Source organism: Saccopteryx leptura, chromosome 4 (assembly GCF_036850995.1).
Source record: "Saccopteryx leptura isolate mSacLep1 chromosome 4, mSacLep1_pri_phased_curated, whole genome shotgun sequence".
Taxonomy (NCBI): Eukaryota; Metazoa; Chordata; class Mammalia; order Chiroptera; family Emballonuridae; genus Saccopteryx; species Saccopteryx leptura.
This window is the reverse complement of record NC_089506.1, coordinates 185469784-185489320: the sequence shown is the minus strand read 5'-3', so window position 1 is coordinate 185489320 and position 19537 is coordinate 185469784. Positions and strand designations below refer to the sequence as shown.

The 19537-nt window shown below is 40.4% G+C and overlaps 1 protein-coding gene across 1 annotated transcript in view; it reads right to left on the bottom strand.

The window, feature by feature from the left end:
* Positions 1-19537, bottom strand: part of CCDC192 (coiled-coil domain containing 192) — a 214532-nt gene that overhangs the window by 168586 nt on the left and 26409 nt on the right. Inside the window, 2 exon segments of the mRNA XM_066383649.1 lie at positions 18574-18650; positions 18653-18680. Of these exon segments, the coding sequence (XP_066239746.1) occupies positions 18574-18650; positions 18653-18680 (105 nt within the window).

Sequence of the window (19537 nt, the reverse complement as noted above, 5' to 3'; positions counted from 1 at the left end):
AAATTAATGAACACAAATCTCAAACAGGTATTCAGCAATGCTCTGAAATCAAAATATTATATTTTTCTTCTAGGAAATTGACTTTCCTCTTCTCTGAGATAACTATTTATTACTCTCTATTCTTTCCTTAAATGTCATTAAATACCTTCTCTCTCTTCAAAATCCCACCCCACCCTTCATCCTAAATGACCACCTCATCAATAACTCCCTGAAAAAATAGAAGCTGCCATATGGCTACTCCCTTACCTTCCCACCAGCCAGTGTATCAACCCTGCTGCAGCAGACACTGCCAAAGTTTCCCAACAGTTGTTTCTCATTTATCCCTTGCTACCAGACAGCAGATTTGGATTAGCTAGCAGCCCTGTGTTTAGGGAAGGTTGGCCTTGTCCAGCCCCAGAGAATGAATCACAATTGAACTAAACCAGCCATACTGGTCTCATTCCCAGGTGGAAAAGAATATTTTAGGCATGAGTTTGTAATCCAGTAGAGTTCCTGGGAGCCTGAGGAGAAGGATTTTACCAGATTTCTGAAAAAGACACAGAGGAGGAAGCACATCCCTTTTTCACAGGATATTTTGACTGATGATAACAATTGCTGCAGATGTCTTACAAGTGTGACAGTCCACGTGGAGGATACCAGAGCAAAGGATGGCTAACACCTGTGCTCTTGGTGACATGCTTGAGCCACTGAATTAACCAACTCTGGACCTGCCCCACCTCTAGGCTTACTCTTATGTGAGATGATCACTGGCCTTATTACATTAATTGGGACTCTGTTACCTAAAGGGCAAAGCAGCCTTATTGAACAAATGGAGAAGATATTCTTCCATCAAAGGCAAGCCCTTTCATTTGGCTTTGAATCCCATCTTGTCTGTCACAACACCTTTGCTTCTGGAATTTCTGCCCCCACCCATCCATTTCTGCATATTTATCTCACCCTTACTGGATGATTCTATTCAGCATATAAACATGTTATAGTAATTTCCATGGAGAGCTGTTCATTGAACTCTCCACATTACCTACCATCTCCAATCATTCCATTTCTGTTCTTCTTTTCCCACTCAAACTTCTTAAAATGATTGCCTACCCACACTGTTATCAGTTTCTTACATATTCTTTTTATTTTAAAGAAAATATATTGGCTTATATATATAACTGGGAAGTGAGTAGTAGATTTTTGTTTCACTCACAAGTAGATTTCACAAACTCAAAAAGTATCGCATCTTTTAAAATTTATGTCTTGGTTCTGCTCCTAGGTGTTGGCCTCATTATTTCCCAGTGCAGACATGCTTTCTTTACACAGTGGAAATGTTACCTATGGCCTTCCGGGTTCATGACCTCAATCATCAGACAATTTTCCCTCCAGTAACACATTGAAAAAGAACTCTATTTGGCCCATCCCTGTTCATATGCCTCTCCTACATTAATATTTATGGTCAGGAAAATGGAATGTCAAATTGACCAGACCTATGTCATATGCTCAGAGATCATTCCCTCTAGCCAGGAATGCTGTGGTTGACAGCCACAGAATTATTACAGGATTGAAGCCAGAAGGAGCAATTCTCCAGAAAAAGGTAGATGTAAACACAGAGGCCAATTAAATATCACCCTCTGGGTGTTCAGCACAATTACACCCCTATGTTCTTAAGTACAGTGGTACCTTGAGATATGAACGGACCAACATACAAAAAATTTTTTTTTTTTTTAAGATACGAGCTGTGACTCAGTCTGTATTTTTGTTCGAGATCCGAGTGAAATTCCAAGATACAAGTTGTGATTCGGGAAGCTGCTGCTAGTTGGCGCATTGGCGCACAGGTCCAGTATCGACAGTTTGATATACGAGTTGCCTGACTCACGAGTTTGGCTACAGAACAAATTAAATTCGTATCTCAAGGCATTACTGTATATTCAGTTCCCAAAATGCTCCTACATAAGATGGTGATCTATTCTGCATTAATGCAAAAATCCACTCACCCCCTCCCAAATGGAGACAATCCAAAGTCATACGAAGTTGCTGCATCTAGCTTCACATTCAGATCTCCAAATTCTGTGCAATCCCTCCTGACTCAAGTCCAGATAAGTGTCATCATGATATGGCACCTAAAAACTAAATAAAAAGTGTGTCTCCTAATATGTCTAAAATATAGAAAACATAGGACACTCACAATATAATTCCCCTTTAAGAAAAGGGACAAGGGGAAACAGATCACATTTGTCACGAGCTACTGCAAACAGCACATTCTATTAGAGACAATAAAGTGGGTCCAGGCAGTACAGTGACCGGAGGTTCTGACCTGTTTGATTCTGTTTCTGACCTCTGGGAGTCTTCTTTTCCTTTTCCACTATGACCATGATCAAGAAACAGGCCAGGGGGCATTTCTTTGGAGGAGGTTGTACTAAATTTGAGTTTTAGTTATATCATTAAGTCCTCTACTTGTCAGGATCATTTCAGTATGTTACAGAAACATGATGTACATGGGCTTAGATTAAAGAGAGAAGTAATTGGGCCATTTAACCAGGGAGTAGAGGCCCAGATGATTCTGAGTCTCAAATTAGATTCTCAGAATTCTCTCACTCGACCATCATTGGCCCTTCTCTCTCTCTCTCCCATATCAAAAGAAAATTTTCTAGTAGCTGGGAAGAGAACTGTCCTGAATTTTTTTTTTTTTTTTTTTGTATTTTTCTGAAGTTGGAAACAGGGAGGCAGACTCCCGCATGCGCCTAACCGGGATCCACCCGGCATGCCCACCAGGGGGCGATGCTCTGCCCCTCCGGGGCATTGCTCTGTCGCCACCAGAGCCACTCTAGCGCCTGGGGCAGAGGCCAAGGAGCCATCCCCAGCGCCCGGGCCATCTTTGCTCTAATGGAGCCTCGGCTGCGGGAAGGGAAGAGAGAGACAGAGAGGAAGGAGAGGGGGAAGGGTGGATAAGCAGATGGGCGCTTCTCCTGTGTGCCCTGGCCGGGAATCGAACCTGGACTCCCAAACGCCAGGCCGATGCTCTACCACTGAGCCAACAGGCCAGGGCCAAGAACTGTCCTGAATTATATTTTTCTCCTAACCTCTCTTCAGCTGGCTTCTGTCCTCTACTACTCTATTGCAACTGATCTCGTCAAGTTTACCCATAATCCTCATTTTACCAAATGCAATAGACAATGTTGGTCATCTTATTTAACTTCCTGGTAAAATATTACACATTTGAGCATCCATGCTTCTTGAAACACTCATATTTCTGTTTCCAGGACACAATTTTCTGGATTTCTTTCTGATTCTCAGTTTCCTTAGCTGGATTTTCCTTTCCTTCCAATCCTTTAAGTATAGAAATCTAAGAATTTGGTCCTGGGTGTAATTCTCTCCCTAATCTATACTTATTCTCTAGCTGATTTCATTAGGTGCTATAGTTTAAACACTAGTTACATGTTTATGACTCCAAATTTTTTATACAGTGTCAGTCTACCTACATCTGTATATATATGTATATATATACACATGCACATGTATCGATCAACTTAATATTGTCACTTGAATGTATACAAGGCATCTAAAAATGAATGTATTCAAAATAAACTCCTCATATTACCTATCTTCACCAGACTTCCCTCTCCCAATAAATAAAATTACTCACCCATATGTTTAAACCACAACTATATTTAAAACTTCTCTTTTCCTCACCATTCATCCAATCTATCACAGAGTACAATTTTTTAAACCTTTTCATTAAGTAATGTACATTTTATGTTCATCTCTTTCCATTGTCTGTACTCCTAGATCTCCTCCAAATCCACACACATATACACAGGAGTTAGTACTGCAGACTAGGTTTCTGGCATCCCTCAGAAACAAACTGTGTTGGCAAACCTTGTGGAGCTCATCCTACAGAGAGAGGAGTGACTTCATTTAAAAACAAAGGCTTCCCTTGTGCTACATGCTTCACAGGCTGACTTTGACTAGGAGTACTACAAACTATGAAATTCCCTGGCAATAAAAAACAAAGACAAGCCCTTTAAAAATCACCTGTCTCATCTGTGGAATGGGCAGGAACTTCTGGCTCTGAAAAAACACTTAGTTCCCAAAACTGGCATGGTCTCATTTTAATTTTACAGTTAAAAACAAATGACAAATTCCTCATCCTACCCAAATCCTAGACAGAACAAACCTTTATGTTTATTAATATTTCTGCCTTTAACAAGTTATTCCCAGCCATTTCTAGGCTCATGCCCATCTTAAAATAGGCCCCCAAAGGCCTATAATTTAGAACCATAGTTACCCTCTGTATTATTTTGCTAAGGCTGTGTAAAATAGCACCACAAATTAGGTGACTTAAATAACATACTTTATTGTTTCATAGTTCTGGAGACCAGAAGCAAAGATCAAGAAGTCAATAACGTTGGTTTCTTCTGAGGGCTGTGAAAAGTAATCTCTTATGCATCTCTCCTCTAGCTGTTGCTGACTCTGGGAATCTGGTCTTCCTTGGCTTGTAGGACCATGGCCTTGGTCTCCACTTCTTCCTCACATGGCTTTCTTCCTGTATTTCTGTGTCCAAATTTCCAGCTTTATAAGGATACTAGCCCTATTGGGTTAGGGGCCCGTCTTACTCTCATATGTCCTCATCTAAGTGAATTACATCTGCAACACCCCTATTTCCAGATAAAGTCATGTTCCAAGGTCCTGGGAGTTAGAAATTCAACATTTGAATTTGGAGGGGACACAATTCAACCCATAACCCCAAATTTGGAAGGGGAGGACACTGAGTAATGAAGGAACATTTAAGCCCTGAGTGAAAACAGAGAGAAATATTTACCAAAAGGTCAACAAAATCAGGCAGACCTCAGAAATATGGCAACTTGGGTTTCATTCTACCACAATAAAGTGAATATCACAATAAAGTGAGTCACACAAGTTTTTTTTTATTTTCCAGCATAAATAAAGGTTATATTTATACTATGTTGTAGTCTATTAAGTATGCAATAGCATTATGTCTAAAAAAATTGCATATACCTTAATTAAAAATATTTTATTAATAAAAAATGCCAACCATCTTCTGAGCCTTCTGGGAGTTGTAATCTTCTCCCTGGTGAAGGTCTTGTCTTGATGGTGCCATACTGTTGATGACTGCTGAAGACTCAGGGAGCTCTGCCAATTGCTTAAAATTAGGCAGCATTGAAGTTCGCCATTTTGATAGACTCTCGTGAACGATTTCTGTGTGATATTATTGTGAAGCTTTTTTTTTTAATTTTTATTTTATTTATTCATTTTAGAGAGGAGAGAGGGAGACAGAGAGAGAGAGAGAGAGAGAGAGAGAGAGAGAAGAGAGAGAGACAGGGGGGAGGAGCTGGAAGCATCAACTTCCATATGTGCCTTGACCAGGCAAGCCCAGGGTTTTGAACCGGCGGCCTCAGCATTTCCAGGTCGACGCTTTATCCACTGCGCCACCACAGGTCAGGCCTATTGTGAAGCTTTTAAATAGCATTTTACCCATAGTAGAACTTCTTTCAAAATTGGAGTCGATCCTTATAATACCCTACCACTACTTTATTAACTAAGTTTATGTGATTTTCTAAATTCTGTGTTGTCATTTCAACAATCTTCACAGCATCTTCATTCATCTCAAGAAACCAGTTTCTTTGCTCATCATAAGAATCAACTCCTCACCCACTAAAGTTTTTTTCATGAGATCGCAGCAATTCAGTCACATCTCCAGGCTCCACTTTTAATTCTGGTTTCTTGCTATTTCCACCACAGCTGCAGTTATTCCTCCACTGAAGTGTTGATCCCCTCAAAGCCATCCACGAGGGCTCGACTCAACTTCTTCCACACTCCTGTTAATGTTGGGGTTTAGACTTCTTCCCCTGAATCGCGGATGTTCTTAATGGCATCTAGAATGGTGACTCCTTTCCAGAAGGTGTTCAATGTACTGTGCCCAGCTCCATCAGAGGAGTCACTATCCATGGCAGCTGTATCCTTATGAAATGTATTTCTTTTTTTTTTTTTTTTCATTTTTCTGAAGCTGGAAACGGGAAGAGACAGTCAGACAGACTCCCGCATGCGCCCGACCGGGATCCACCCGGCACGCCCACCAGGGGCGACGCTCTGCCCACCAGGGGGCGATGCTCTTCACCCATCCTGGGCGTCGCCATGTTGCGACCAGAGCCACTCTAGCGCCTGAGGCAGAGGCCACAGAGCCATCCCCAGCGCCCGGGCCATCTTTGCTCCAATGGAGCCTTGGCTACGGGAGGGGAAGAGAGAGATAGAGAGGAAGGAGGTGGGGGGGGGGAGTGGAGAAGCAAATGGGCGCTTCTCCTGTGTGCCCTGGCCGGGAATCGAACCCGGGTCCTCCGCACGCTAGGCCTGAAATGTATTTCTTAAATAATAAGACTTGAAAGTCAAAACTACTCTGGACCCACGGGCTGCAGAATAGACATTGTGTTAGCAGGCATGAAAATAACACTAGTCTCGTTGTACATCTCCATCAGAGGTCTTGGGTGACCAGGTGCATTGTCAATGAGTAGTAATATTTTGAAAGAATTTTTTTCTGAGCTATAGATCTTGACACTGGGCTTAAAATGTTCAGTAAACCATGCTGTAAGCAGATGTGCTGTCATCCAGGCTTTGTTGTCCACTTACAGAGCACAGGCAGAATAGATTTAGCATAATTTTTAAGGGCCCTAAGATTTCTGAAATGATAATTGAGCATTTGCTTCAACATGAAGTCCCCAGCTGTACTATCCTTTAAGAAGAGAGTCAGCCTATTCTTTGAAACTTTGAAGCCAGGCATTAACTTCTCCTCTCTAGCTAAGAAAGTCATAGATGTCATCTTCTTCCCATAGAACACTGTCTCATTTATATTGAAAGTCTGTTTTTAGTGCAGCCACCTTCTTTAATTATCTTAGCTAGGTCTTCTAGATAACTTGCTGTAGCTTCTATCTCAGCCCTTTCCTTCCATTTTTATGCTGTGGAGGAAGCTTCTTTCCTTAAACCATATGAACCAACCTCTGCTAGCTTCAAACTTGTCTTTCAAAGCTGCCTCACCGGCCCTGGCCCATTGGCTCAGCGGTAGAGCGTCGGCCTGGCGTGCGGGGGACCCGGGTTTGATTCCTGGCCAGGGCACATAGGAGAAGCACCCATTTGCTTCTCCACCCCCACCCCTCCTTCCTCTCTGTCTCTCTCTTTCCCTCTGGTCTCGGCAGAGCGACGCCCCGGAGGGGCAGAGCGTCGCCCCTGGTGGGTGTGCCGGGTGGATCCCGGTCGGGCGCATGCGGGAGTCTGTCTGTCTCTCCCCGTTTCCAGCTTCAGAAAAATACAAAAAAAAAAAAAAAATACAAAGCTTCCTCACCTCTCACACTTTCATAAAATTAAAGAACATTGCCTTGCTCTGGATTAGGCATTGGCTTACGGGAATGGGTAGCTGGTTTAATCTTTATCCAGACCACTAACGTTTTTGCCCCCTTCTAATAAAGTTGTTACACTTTCTTATCATTTGTGTGTTCACTGGAGTAGCACTCTTAATTTCCTTTAAGAAATTTTCCTTTGTGTTCACAAGTGGGCTAACTATTCACTCGCTCTAAGAGGCCTAGCTTTGGGCCTGTCTTGGCTTTTGACATGCGTTCCTCACTGAGTTAATCATTTCTGGCTTTTGACTTGAAGTGAGAGACGTGCAACTCTCCCTTTCACTTGAATACTTAGAGACCATTGTAAGGTTATTAACTGGCCTAATTTTAATTTTGTCTCAGGGAATAGGAAAGCCCAAGGAGAGGAGAGAGACAGGGGTAAGGTCAGTTGGTGGAGCAGTCAGAACACATGCAACATTTATCAATTATGTTTGCTGTCTTATATGGGCAGGATTCATGGCACCCCACCCCAAACAAATGCAAAAGTAACATCAAAGATCCCTGGGCACAGATCACCAAAACTAACATAATGAAATTTTGACATATTGCTAGAATTACCAAAATGACACAAAAACTCAGTTTGAACAAATGTTGTTAGAAAAATGATGCCAATAAACTTAAATGTTGTAGGGTTGTCACAAACCTTCAGTTTGTAAAAAAATGTTGTATCTATAAATTCAATAAAGCAAAGCACAATAAAACAAGGCATGCCTGTAACTGAAATGTAATGTTACAGCCCATGCATAAAGAGTCCTAAGATTTCTTTAGTTTCCAAAAAATTCTTTGGGCTTATGAATAGATAAGAATACTGGAGAGAAGTGAGACATGGGAGGGGGTAAGGTGATAAATCATTGGCTTTGATGTAAAGGTCAAGTGCTTGGCTATAAAAGTAAAAAACCAATAATATCAGATTCTAAGAAATTGAAACCAACAATTGCAAGAGACTAGGGCCCATTCAAATGATACAGTTAGTTGCTCTAATTCCAGCACATTCTCAGAGCATTTTCTTAGAAGAGGGCACAGACTTCATCTACTGGAGGACTCAGAGTTGACTGTCCATGCTTTGACAAGGGGGGATATGCATTTCTATACTTGAGTTCCTCACAGGGGTCTCCCTTTCTACTCAAACCTCCTTAATGTCTGGCATAGTAGAGGGTAGTTGGAGTCTTATACCTGCTATGTGGTCCATCTTTCATGTGGCATGGGGAAAACTTCTTCTGTCAACTTGTAAAAGATAATAGTGAAAAAGGCCAATAACCTGTTAATATTATTATGCAAATATTTTCAACTTTGCATATACCCTGAGGGTGTCAGGGACTGCCTGTCACAATGTATCTATTCAATAACTGTGAGAGACTTGCATTTATACAACCCCAAATGTCAACATTAAACTTTTCTGAGGCTAATAAATGAGATCTTCATACACAAAGCACATGGTCATCCAAAATTTTCTATTTGAAACCACAAGGACTGAAAAATGGGAAGAAGAAAAATTTATTTCTAGCCCCTTTCCAACACTGTCATGGCTTCTCATTAGGTCATCTCCAGTTGGTAAAATGGAAAAAACATGAGCTTTGACATCAGAGATAAGTGGATAAATCCTAACCTGATTTGAGACCTCAGGGAAGTCACTGTCTGCATTTCTTCTTTGGGGCATATAGTGTAGAGCAGGGGTCCCCAAACTACGGCCCGCAGGCCACATGTGGCCCCCTGAGGCCATTTATCCAGCCCCCACCACACTTCTGGAAGGGCACCTCTTTCATTGGTGGTCAGTGAGAGGAGCATAGTTCCCATTGAAATATTGGTCAGTTTGTTGATTTAAATTTACTTGTTCTTTATTTTAAATATTGTATTTGTTCCCGTTTTGTTTTTTTACTTTAAAATAAGATATGTGCAGTGTGCATAGGAATTTGTTCATAGTTTTTTTTATAGTCCGGCCCTCCAACGGTCTGAGGGACAGTGAACTGGCCCCCTGTGTAAAAAGTTTGGGGACCCCTGGTGTAGAGGAAGATACAAATAAATAGACAATTATAGTTGATAGGGATGGTGAAGTGGGAGAGAAATTATGAGAGCACTAGGGAGGACAGCTAACTCAAATTTGAAGGAAGAAGAAAAGCATTTTGGAGGATATGGCATGTACCGTATTTCCCCATGTAAAAGATGCTCCCATGGATAAGACACACCTTAATTTGGGGGCCTGAAATCTTGAAAAAATTATATTACATAAAGTTATTGAACTCAAGTTTTATTCATCATAAAATTCATACAACTCCTCAAACAGAACATGAAAGTAAAATAAAATCTACAGCCACTGTATAAGATGCACCCAGGTTTTAGATCCCAAATTTTTTGAAAAAGAGTGCATCTTATACATGGGAAATATGGTATTCAAAGGAGAAATCAGTTGGAATTTGCTTGCTAATGGGAAGGGGGTGAGAGGAAGTGGGGGGAGCAGAGCACTTCTAGTCAGAAGCAAAGGGAAAAGAACTTAGTAATTAAAACTTGACTCTACGGAAAAAAAGCCTTTGTTTTTTTCAGAGATGAGAAATGTTGAAGAGAATATAACATCAAAAAATTGAACGTGGTATAATTGTGACATGTAAGGAGTGATGTAAGATAAAACTATAAAACAGGTAGAGGGTCGGACCTCCACTGATTGTAAGGTTAGCTAAGGAGGACAGATTTGACGTGCAGTAAAATGGAGCTAACTTAGGATTTAGGCCAGGGAGAAACATGAGGTGTGCACTGTAGAATCTTCACTCAGGTCACAGTGTTGAGGAGCCATTAAACAAGAACCATAATGATAGTAAAATCAGGAGAGACTTTTGTAGTCAGGGGCCTGGACAAGGGCAGTAATGGTGAAGATAGAAAAAAAAAAGAAGAAGGATACAAGAACTATTTGAGAGGCATCATCATTCATAGTATTTAGCAATTGATTGGATGCATGGGGTGAGGAAGAGAAAAGAATCAAAACAGCACAGATTTCTAATATGAGCCCCAGGGTAGCTGGTGGCACCTACCCCTGGGCTAGAGGATATGAGAGAAGGAACAGATCTGGGGCAGGACGCTAATGTGCAGGCAGAATGTGAACTGACTATGAGAATGTTGGTGGAGATGTCCAGTAGGCTGTTGGATATTGAAGTATGGGGTCAGAAAGAAGATCACACCAATGGTGAAGACTTGGTTCTTCTCAACAGATTGTGTGCCCTGAAGGCAGATCACCAAGGGAGCATGTATAGAAAGAGCAGGCAAGAGGGCTGCAATCCCACAAAAAACTTGCAAAATAGGGATATAATTTCCCAAGGCCTTTATGAAAAATCTATGAGCTAGCATACAGCAGAATGCTTGACTCACAGTACCAGCTCAATAAATATTTATTTATTAAATAAAATATTGAATCATTGAACCAAAACATATACCCAATTGACTAATTTCTTTGTAGAGATTAAGCAAAGTGAAATTAAAAGTTTACCATCTTTGAGGAAATTTTATGAAGAAAATGCAGGATATGCCCCTATAAAAAGATACCTGCCTTAATCAAAAGAGCCATGACTCATAAGGAACAAGGCCTCTTGCTTTTTCTTAGACAAGAAATGATAATGGAAGGAGATTTGACTAGGGGTGGTGAACACAGAATACAATATACAGATTGTGTATTATAGACTTATACACCTTATATACTTTTAATAATCAATGGCATCCCAATAAATTCAATTAAAAATGAGAAGGAAAAAACCAAGTAAAAATAAAATTCAAGATAACTATTTATAAAAAAAGGTCACATTTGTTAGCACCCAGTCAGCTATTTAAAACTGACCTCTGATCTTGACATTTACAAGCAAAAGGAAGTCTTTAGTTATGTAACAGGCCCGCAGTTCAAGCATCCCGCCTGTAACAACAATAACAGAAGCCCATTTGTCATTGTGCCTGACTATTCAAAACGACATCTCTTCACCAGCTTGTATTTTTTTCCTTACATTCTGTGAGGCTCCAAATTGATGCCTAATAATCTGGTAAGGAAGTAAAGGCTGACATCTGTTTAGATAGGAGAATGTGTGTGTTTTAAAAGGAAACTCTTCTGCTGTAAAATTGACCAGAATAAAATTGTTTAGCAAAATTCCCATAACTACCTTTTATGTGATAAAAAAAATCCATGCCAGGTCAAACAAATGGCTTGTGATTTTTATGGCATTAAAGTAGACTTCCAAATAGATTGGAAAACAAAAACTCATTCACAAAAACTCATGATTCCAGATTGGCATATCAAGCATAATTTCTGAGCATTGGCAGAAATGAATACTCCTACCCAGGGCACATTACTTATTTCAAATAAACTTGACATCAACAGATCCACTGTTGCATTTAAACAATGAAAAAACAAAACAAAACAAAAAAAAACACACGTTTTCGGGAGGCAATCTTATCAAATGCATCAAATCACATTTTGCCAATTATACACGTATTCAGAAGTCTAAACGTTGCTGGATATCTATATTCTTTCAATTTCTAAATGTAAAGAAAATATAGATTGAACACCGAGGGCAAATAATAGGAGTTTATTTCAGAGCCTTAGGTATAAAATGATGAATAACTTTTGGGTATTAAGTCAAACATACTAGTCTTTTGTCTTTGTGTTTCTTTGCTTATTATACTGAGAGTTAAAGGTAGAGTGTCAGTTAGAAGGTTTAAACCCCAGCTACTCCCTATGCAGGAGGCTCACTGTGATTCTCCCACTAAGAAAAGGGGTTAGTAAAGGATCCAGGAGACTGAATCTAAGTTCCAGCTCAAAATTTTACCTGGAGTTTCCAAGAAACAGCACCTCATAAAAGTCACACAGTTATATAGCAATGGAATAGAATTGAGAGTCTATAAAGTTATACATCTATCAACAATGATTTTTTGTGAGTCTGTTTAACAAATGGTGCTGGCAAAACTGGATATCCACAAGCAAAAGAACATTCAAGTTATCAGGGCAATGTATTCAATACTATGTGCAACAGTATGGTCAAAGGGTTGAATGAGCCAGGCAGAGATTGTCATTTGTACCCAGGCAAAATATCCACCTTTTTTAGTCCTCATGCAAATATGAGTGGTCAGAAATAAATAAAAATTTGTTAAGTGAGTTTTTGTCATAGAGGGTGGCTCAACTGGTGGCTGTCCACCCCTATTTTGTACTCTCCTTTTCCTCCTTCATGCTGCCTGACGTGTCATTAGACTGGCTGCAGCCTCAGCTACATCTTGGACCTTGAGGATGAAAGCCATGTCTGTGAATGCATGAAGAGACAAGGCGCAGGCCTCGGAGGGTTTAAGGGCTGACACCTTGTTCTGGGCTACCTGTGTCTAGACTGACTTTATATTAGTAAAAAATAAACATCTACTCATAGGTCATTCTTATTTCAGTTGTTCGTATTATGTACCCAAGAATAATTCTAACTAATGCAATCCATTCCTGTGCATGCAAGGGCACAGAGCAATGGTGAATAGAACCTAGGTCTGTAGGCTTGGGTTAGTAGCTTCAACGTAGAGTGGGCACTTGTTAGAAATAAAAATTCTTGACCTCCCCCTGCTCCAACCAATCTCAGAACTACTGAATCAGAAACTCTGGGAATGAAGCCCCGTCTAACAAGCCCTCCAGGTTCCAGTTTGGGAACCAAGGTAATTTCTTCTTGTTCACTGCTGCTTGAGTAGGAAGTTCTTTTAAATGGCTTTGGCCTATGAACACATGTTCTTAAGAATAGGGACATTAGATTTTAAAAATGTTGAGGTACTAACATCAGCTTCACCGTTCATTAACGGAATGTTCTTGGGCGAATGACTTAATGTTTTTGAGTCTCATTTTTTAATAATAGCACACCTCATTAGTGTTCTTGTTTGGATCAAATGAAATACCTATAAATCTAAGCACAGTACCTGAAACACTGTAGCTTCTTAATAAATGTTAATCCCTTCATTCACTGTCTACCATTTGCAATATAGAGCAGGCGTCTGGAACGAGGCAGGTATTCCTGTAAGATCCAAGCTTATACACCCCCTCACTTCACCCCCTTTTCACTCTTTGTCTCCTTTATTGCTTCTGTTATTCTTTAAAATGGAGGAGAACCTTAGGCAGGGAGATCCCTGTGGGGGAATAAAAGAGAAAGCATCTTAACATAGCTGGTCAAGTTCACTACAGAGTGAGAGTAGAGGAAAGGCCTGTTACAAGTTCATTTGTGGCCTTTGGCAATATTCCTCTCACCAGGTAAGGAAAAAATTATACCTCACTGGAGTATAAGCTATTATTTAGAAGAAAAAGGCTTAGATGTGTTTTTATTTTTCTAAAAATTGGGAAATGAAACTAGCACAGTCATCTCCATTGAAATGTCTCTGTGTTTTGAAAGTCACCAATACATCTCTCTTTGAAAACAAAAGGGGAAAAATTATTTTTATGCTCCAAGAGTTCAAAAAGGCTCCTCTTGTTGTGTCTTGTCTCATTCCTACCTAAAAAAAAAAAAAAAAAAAAAAAAAAAAAAAAAAAATCCAACTGTTAGATAATAAAGGTCAAGTTCCCCAAGAAACTTCCTACCTCTTAGCTTTTGCATCAAATCATATTTATCACAATATATATCTAATATTTTACTGGATACAGTATCTAGAAGATGCCCGAAGCTACCTAATTTTGACTCTATAGTTATTCTAGTCTGAGCAAAATCAGAGAATGGACAAAAGCAAACAGAAGATCAAAGAGATGATGTAGAAAGGAGGACAAGGTTAGATACCACAGTTCCTTTAAGGGGGTCGGGGTGTGTGTGGGGGGGGCGACTTCCTGGCTGAAAGGCTGTAAGATTGTGAGTGTTGGAGAAGAGCTGTTGTATTATGTTTGGGTAGCTTTCAAACACCTTGAGAGACAATAAAAATAAATAAAAAGGAAGAAATCTCTTACATACACTAGCCCATGACACAAAGAATCACACAAATCTATTATGACCGTTAGCAGGAGGGGAGATAAAGAACACACACTGAGAATTTACTAAGAGACATGTTCACTTATTTTAATCCTCAGGACAGCCCCATGAAACCAGTATGTTTACCCCCTTCTAGATAAGACAGCTGTGACTCAGGAAAATTAAGTGAATTGCCCAAGGTCATAAAGCTAGCAAGCAATGGAGCAGGAACAAAGCCTGAGCCTCCTGGGTCGGCAGCTGGGCGCTGGGACCAGAGGCTGCTGATGAATGAGGGAGACACTGGGCCAAAGTTCTTCTGCCAGAGGAAGCGTCTCAGGAACTGGCCTGCTGCGTCCTCGCCACCGGGGTCTCTGGCTCTGTGCTCCATTGTGAAGCTGGGGGGTTTCCTGACACGTTCTCAGCGCAAAAGCTGTGGCATCTCAGCACAAGAGCTGCGGGATCTGTTTGCTTGTGTATGGTCAAAAATGCCGCCCACCCAAGCGCCTTTCTTTCTCTCCCGTTTGCACTGGTGACAAAAGCCAGCACACATGCAAACAGTGTTTACTCTTCCTTCCCCCTGTGTCTGACCACTTGTCCTCCTTTCCTATCCCCCTCTGGTTCTTCATCTACTACCCAATTGCCATCGCCAGGCCTTTCCCTCCCACTGATCTTACACTATAGGAAATCTAATCAAGACTTTCCTTAGCAAAACTGTGTAATGTTTTGAGCTATTTGCCATTGTAACCCAGATCAAGACTTGGATTCTTATGACCCTTTCTCATTCTGACTGAATTGCTGCAAGCTAACTTACTACAGCTGTGAATGGCCCAGATTATAAATCTTAATTGCAAAGTATCCTGATCTCATATTTCTTTTTAATTTTTTTTTTTTACAATGGTGCCATGACTGCAGAGAAATAAAGAATAATTGTTAGCTAGAGGGAAGCCAACAAGAATTCTGTTTACTCAGTGACCTCACAAAGGAAGTGGCCACAATCTCTTTATTTTCTCATGATTTCTTTTCTTTGCCCCCCCTCCTTGTGAAACAGCAGACCCCTTGCTGAGAGGAACCTTAGAAAGGTTCAGTTTAAGTAAACTGAGGCCCAGGACCAACAGAGTCTTACTGCGGAAAACCCTAGGCAACTCTAATTTTTATTCTGAGTTCATTTTATGTTCTTCTCTAAGAGGCAAAGTCGGGAGGTGAAAGTCTGGCTCACAGTGAGATTTGCCCTTTTATCACAGGCAATCGGCAATGCCGGGGGTTCCACTCTTTAAGTGCAGCACACATCTTTGTCCTTGCCATTTCCTTTGGCCTCCCCTCCCCACAGTCCCAGCCCACCAGGCCCACCCATCTGACCAGGGCTCAGCCATAGGGCTGGCCAAACGATTTTGATTACCGAAAAAGCCAGCTAGCGTTTCCATCATCTCTATGACAAATCATGATACTTAAAAGAAGCTTTAAGATGCATACATGTATCCAGGAAAAAATAAAAAAATATTCTCTCTCTCCCTCTCTCTCTCTCTCTCTCTCTCTCTCTCTCACACACACACACACACACACACACACACACACACACACACACTGTCATTGTTTTGAATACTAAAGACAATTTCTCTTTCTGTCTGCAACCACTTGGTGGAAGAGCCTGGTAAGGAAGATAGTGGCACCCAGTGGACAAATGTTTGATTGATTGAGAGGGGTGTTCCATTCTGAAATATTCTCGTTTCTTAACCTTAAGAAATGTCAGTGGCTCCTCTTACCTTTCACTATCCTTCTGCCATCCCATTTTTAAAAAATCTACTGAATTTAAAAATATGGGAGGAGTGGAATGTTCTTACAGTTTTTTACCTTTTCAAGAATGAGACTATAAACTAAAACACTGGCGAAAGCAAACATTTCAGGACTAAATCCTCCTAGAATAGTGTCTATATTTGACTGATCCATTTCAACAGAAACAGTAGAGAGAGCCAAACCCAGTAAAACACTCAACTTTTAATTAAAAATGTAATATAATATTGAAAATGTCTGTCATGTGCTTTTTTTTCTTTTTACACATAATACTCTCCTTTTTCTCAAACCATTGCCAACTTCCAGTTGAATCCTCTTGGTTATGCAAATCTGGCCACTCCAAGAACAATAATACTTCAGGAGAGCAACACACACAAATTCTGCAACTTAATGATATTGTGCAGTTTATTGGGGAGCCATATAAATGCGTGTTTCTACTCTCTACATCTTTCATCAGTGGTTTTGGCTGTGAACTATAGTACTTGAATGAGGAAGCCCCATGTTTGTATCTTTCTTCCCAAAACAACTAACTAGCATCTCACTCCTGATAAGTATAAAGAAGTTGAATAAAATTCAGTTTCCATTTCGTCTATTTAATCTTTTAAACACTGAAGAAAAAAAAAGGATCTAATTGTTTGATGTTACATAAAGGGATCATCGCGTTAAGAATCTTAAATATTAGGGGTTATTTGTATTGGAAAAAATATTTCATAAAGAATGAGTATTTTTATGGCTGAACTGAATTTTACTGATTTAAATAAGAAATAATTAAAAGACAAAATAAACATTATCTCAGTATAAAAACAAGCACTGGTGGGTGCTGTCTTTTAGTTAGCCATTCAAAGTTTTCTCCCAGGTTAGGAAATTCTTAGTGTTTTTTTTTTTTTTTTGGAATGGTACCTCATCTTCATCATTATATTTTTCATAATCCATAGTTTTGCCAGTGTAAGGCTTGTTTTTATTTGTTTTAGAGAAAGGACGAGTTGGCAAGCCAGTGTTACGGCGTGCTGCTGACATGGAAATTTTCCCAGATGGCTCTGGGCTTAGGGCAAAACCTTTTCATTAAATGATGTATGTCCCCGTGACCTCTTGCGTCAATCACATTTAGTCAGTAAACAAAAAACACAGCCCCAAGTGAGACATACTCTCTTTCGTCAAATTGAAAAAGAAGTAGAGGCCATTTTTGTGTGTGTCACTCACTTCCTTACATGTTAATTGTACTTCTTTTTCTTGTAACACAAGCTATCTTTCCCCTTAGTTGCAGCAAAAATTCTTATAAAATTTGGATGCAGTCGAATTCTGCTGGGCAGATCTTCGTTATGAAAAAAAACACAACTTCTTAAAATTGTTTTTCCAAAGTTTCTAAAACTATATTATCAATGCATGACAAATCCATAACTGTTTATAACATTTCGGGGTTTCTGCTGTCCGTTTCTTCTGCTGACTGCCCACAACAGCGAGCAGTGGTGCTCTGCCTAGGACCCAGGTGCAAGGCAGCTGGGCTCTCTGGGGCCAACCTCCCCTGCCCAGGGGTAAAGGACAGCGGTAATAGTGGGATTTGCACTGCACACAATGCTGTTTGCAAAGTGTAATCCTATTGGAAAAAGGTCCAGCCCCTGACCTGAGCTTCACCGACACCCACATTCACTGTCTCTGAACTCGGAGCCCGGCTGTGCGTGCAGATCACCTCTGCCTAGAAGATGGGCGGGGCTCCTCCGAGGACCTGCATTACTTCTGCCAGTTTCTTAAGACCAAGACGGAAGCCAATATTTGAAAAACTCTTTTCTCAAATAATTTGAGACATTTACTTCTATGTGGTTCCTATTGGTTTTACCTTACCTTTGGGCTTTTCTGTTTATAATGCAAACATGCTTCACTTATGCAGGAAAACCACCTGCTTAAAGATGGCTTGTGGCCCTGCCAGTTGGTTCAGTGGATAGAGCGTCGACCCTTCATGCAGACTTTGCAGGTTCAATCCTGGTCAGGGCACATATGAAAAGCGACCATCTTCCTCTCCCTCTTCCCCTTCTTTCTCTCTTCCCCTCACAGCTGGGTAAATAGAGTGGTTTAAGCGTTGGCCCCAGGCCCTAAGTGCTGAGGATACTTTAGTTGATTCCAGCATCAGCCCCAGATGGGGGCTGTTGGGTGGATTCCAGGAGGGGTACATGGGGGAGTCTGTTTTTCTATCTCCCCTCCTTTCACTTAAAAGAAAAATGATGTTTTTCCTAACTCATGAGCTGTGTTGAATGAAAATCAATATATAAATGTAAAAGAAGTGATAAAGCCTGTAAAGGCCCATAGAGATGAAAGTAATGATTGTTTTATCTAAAATGAATGAGATCTGTGTCCCCATGTGTGCATGAGTGTGTACACAAGTGTGTGCGCATGAATAATCGCAGAGGTTGAAATGTATTTAGATTTACACTTGCTTTACTGAGTGCTGAGGAACATATCTTCCTAGGATCAATGACAGGTGTTACCTGCTCAGACAAGGCTTTAGCCTTTTCTTCTGCTTCCTGCGGGCAAATCTCCAGGGCTTCCAGATGAGCCAGAGTAACGTCATCTGTCCAGTTTTCAGGGGCTCTTCCTTTAAAATAGTAATCAAGTACAGTATTAGTTTTTGGTGCAGATAGTTTCCTGAGCACATCTCAAACAACTTGACTGACTAAGATAGGCAAAATAAGCACACACATCATCTTCTTTTCTTCTTCAACACAGTAATGAAACAATGAAATGTTCCAAAAGCAGTTGTCTTATTTAACACTCGGGTTTGAAAGGGAAGGCAAAAATGCATATTAAATTATGACAATGAATAGCTTTAAAAAGTTAGAATTAAATTTCCCATGTTGAAATGTGGTCAGTGTACAACTTGTATTCTTGATATGAAGAAAACTTTCCTTTCAGAGGTTAAGACCAAAATTTTACACGCCTAGTAAGAGATGTCACCTAAAATCCGTACTTCGTCAACATTCACCTATCTTGAGGAGTAGTCACCTGAGTTCAGAGCTGCCGCTCTTGTTTCCTCTGTCACTTTTTTATCACAAGTCCCATTAAAGCAAAGTACCACATGGTTTAGAATCAGGTCATCCTTCCCCAGAACACAGCTAATATGACTTAAATCAGTGGATGTATATAGACTTTGCCTCTCAAAATTGTTCCATTTTTCTCATCTAAAAGCAGAAGAGTGTGCAAAATTGGCATGGAGATATCAGTCACAGGCCCTATTGAGCCTGGAGCGCTTCCGGACTTCTTTTTTGGTTATTGAGGCAATTAATTAAAATCACACAGCAATATGAAAAGTTGAAAAGGAAAACCCGCTGCTTTGTTTTTCCCCTTCAGTTAGAAGCCCACCGATTTGACACATGTGCATTTCCTGATGATACAATAGAGCCATCTGGTGGTAAATGGAACCAGTCCTAAAAAGAAAGCATTCATTCAGTTCTT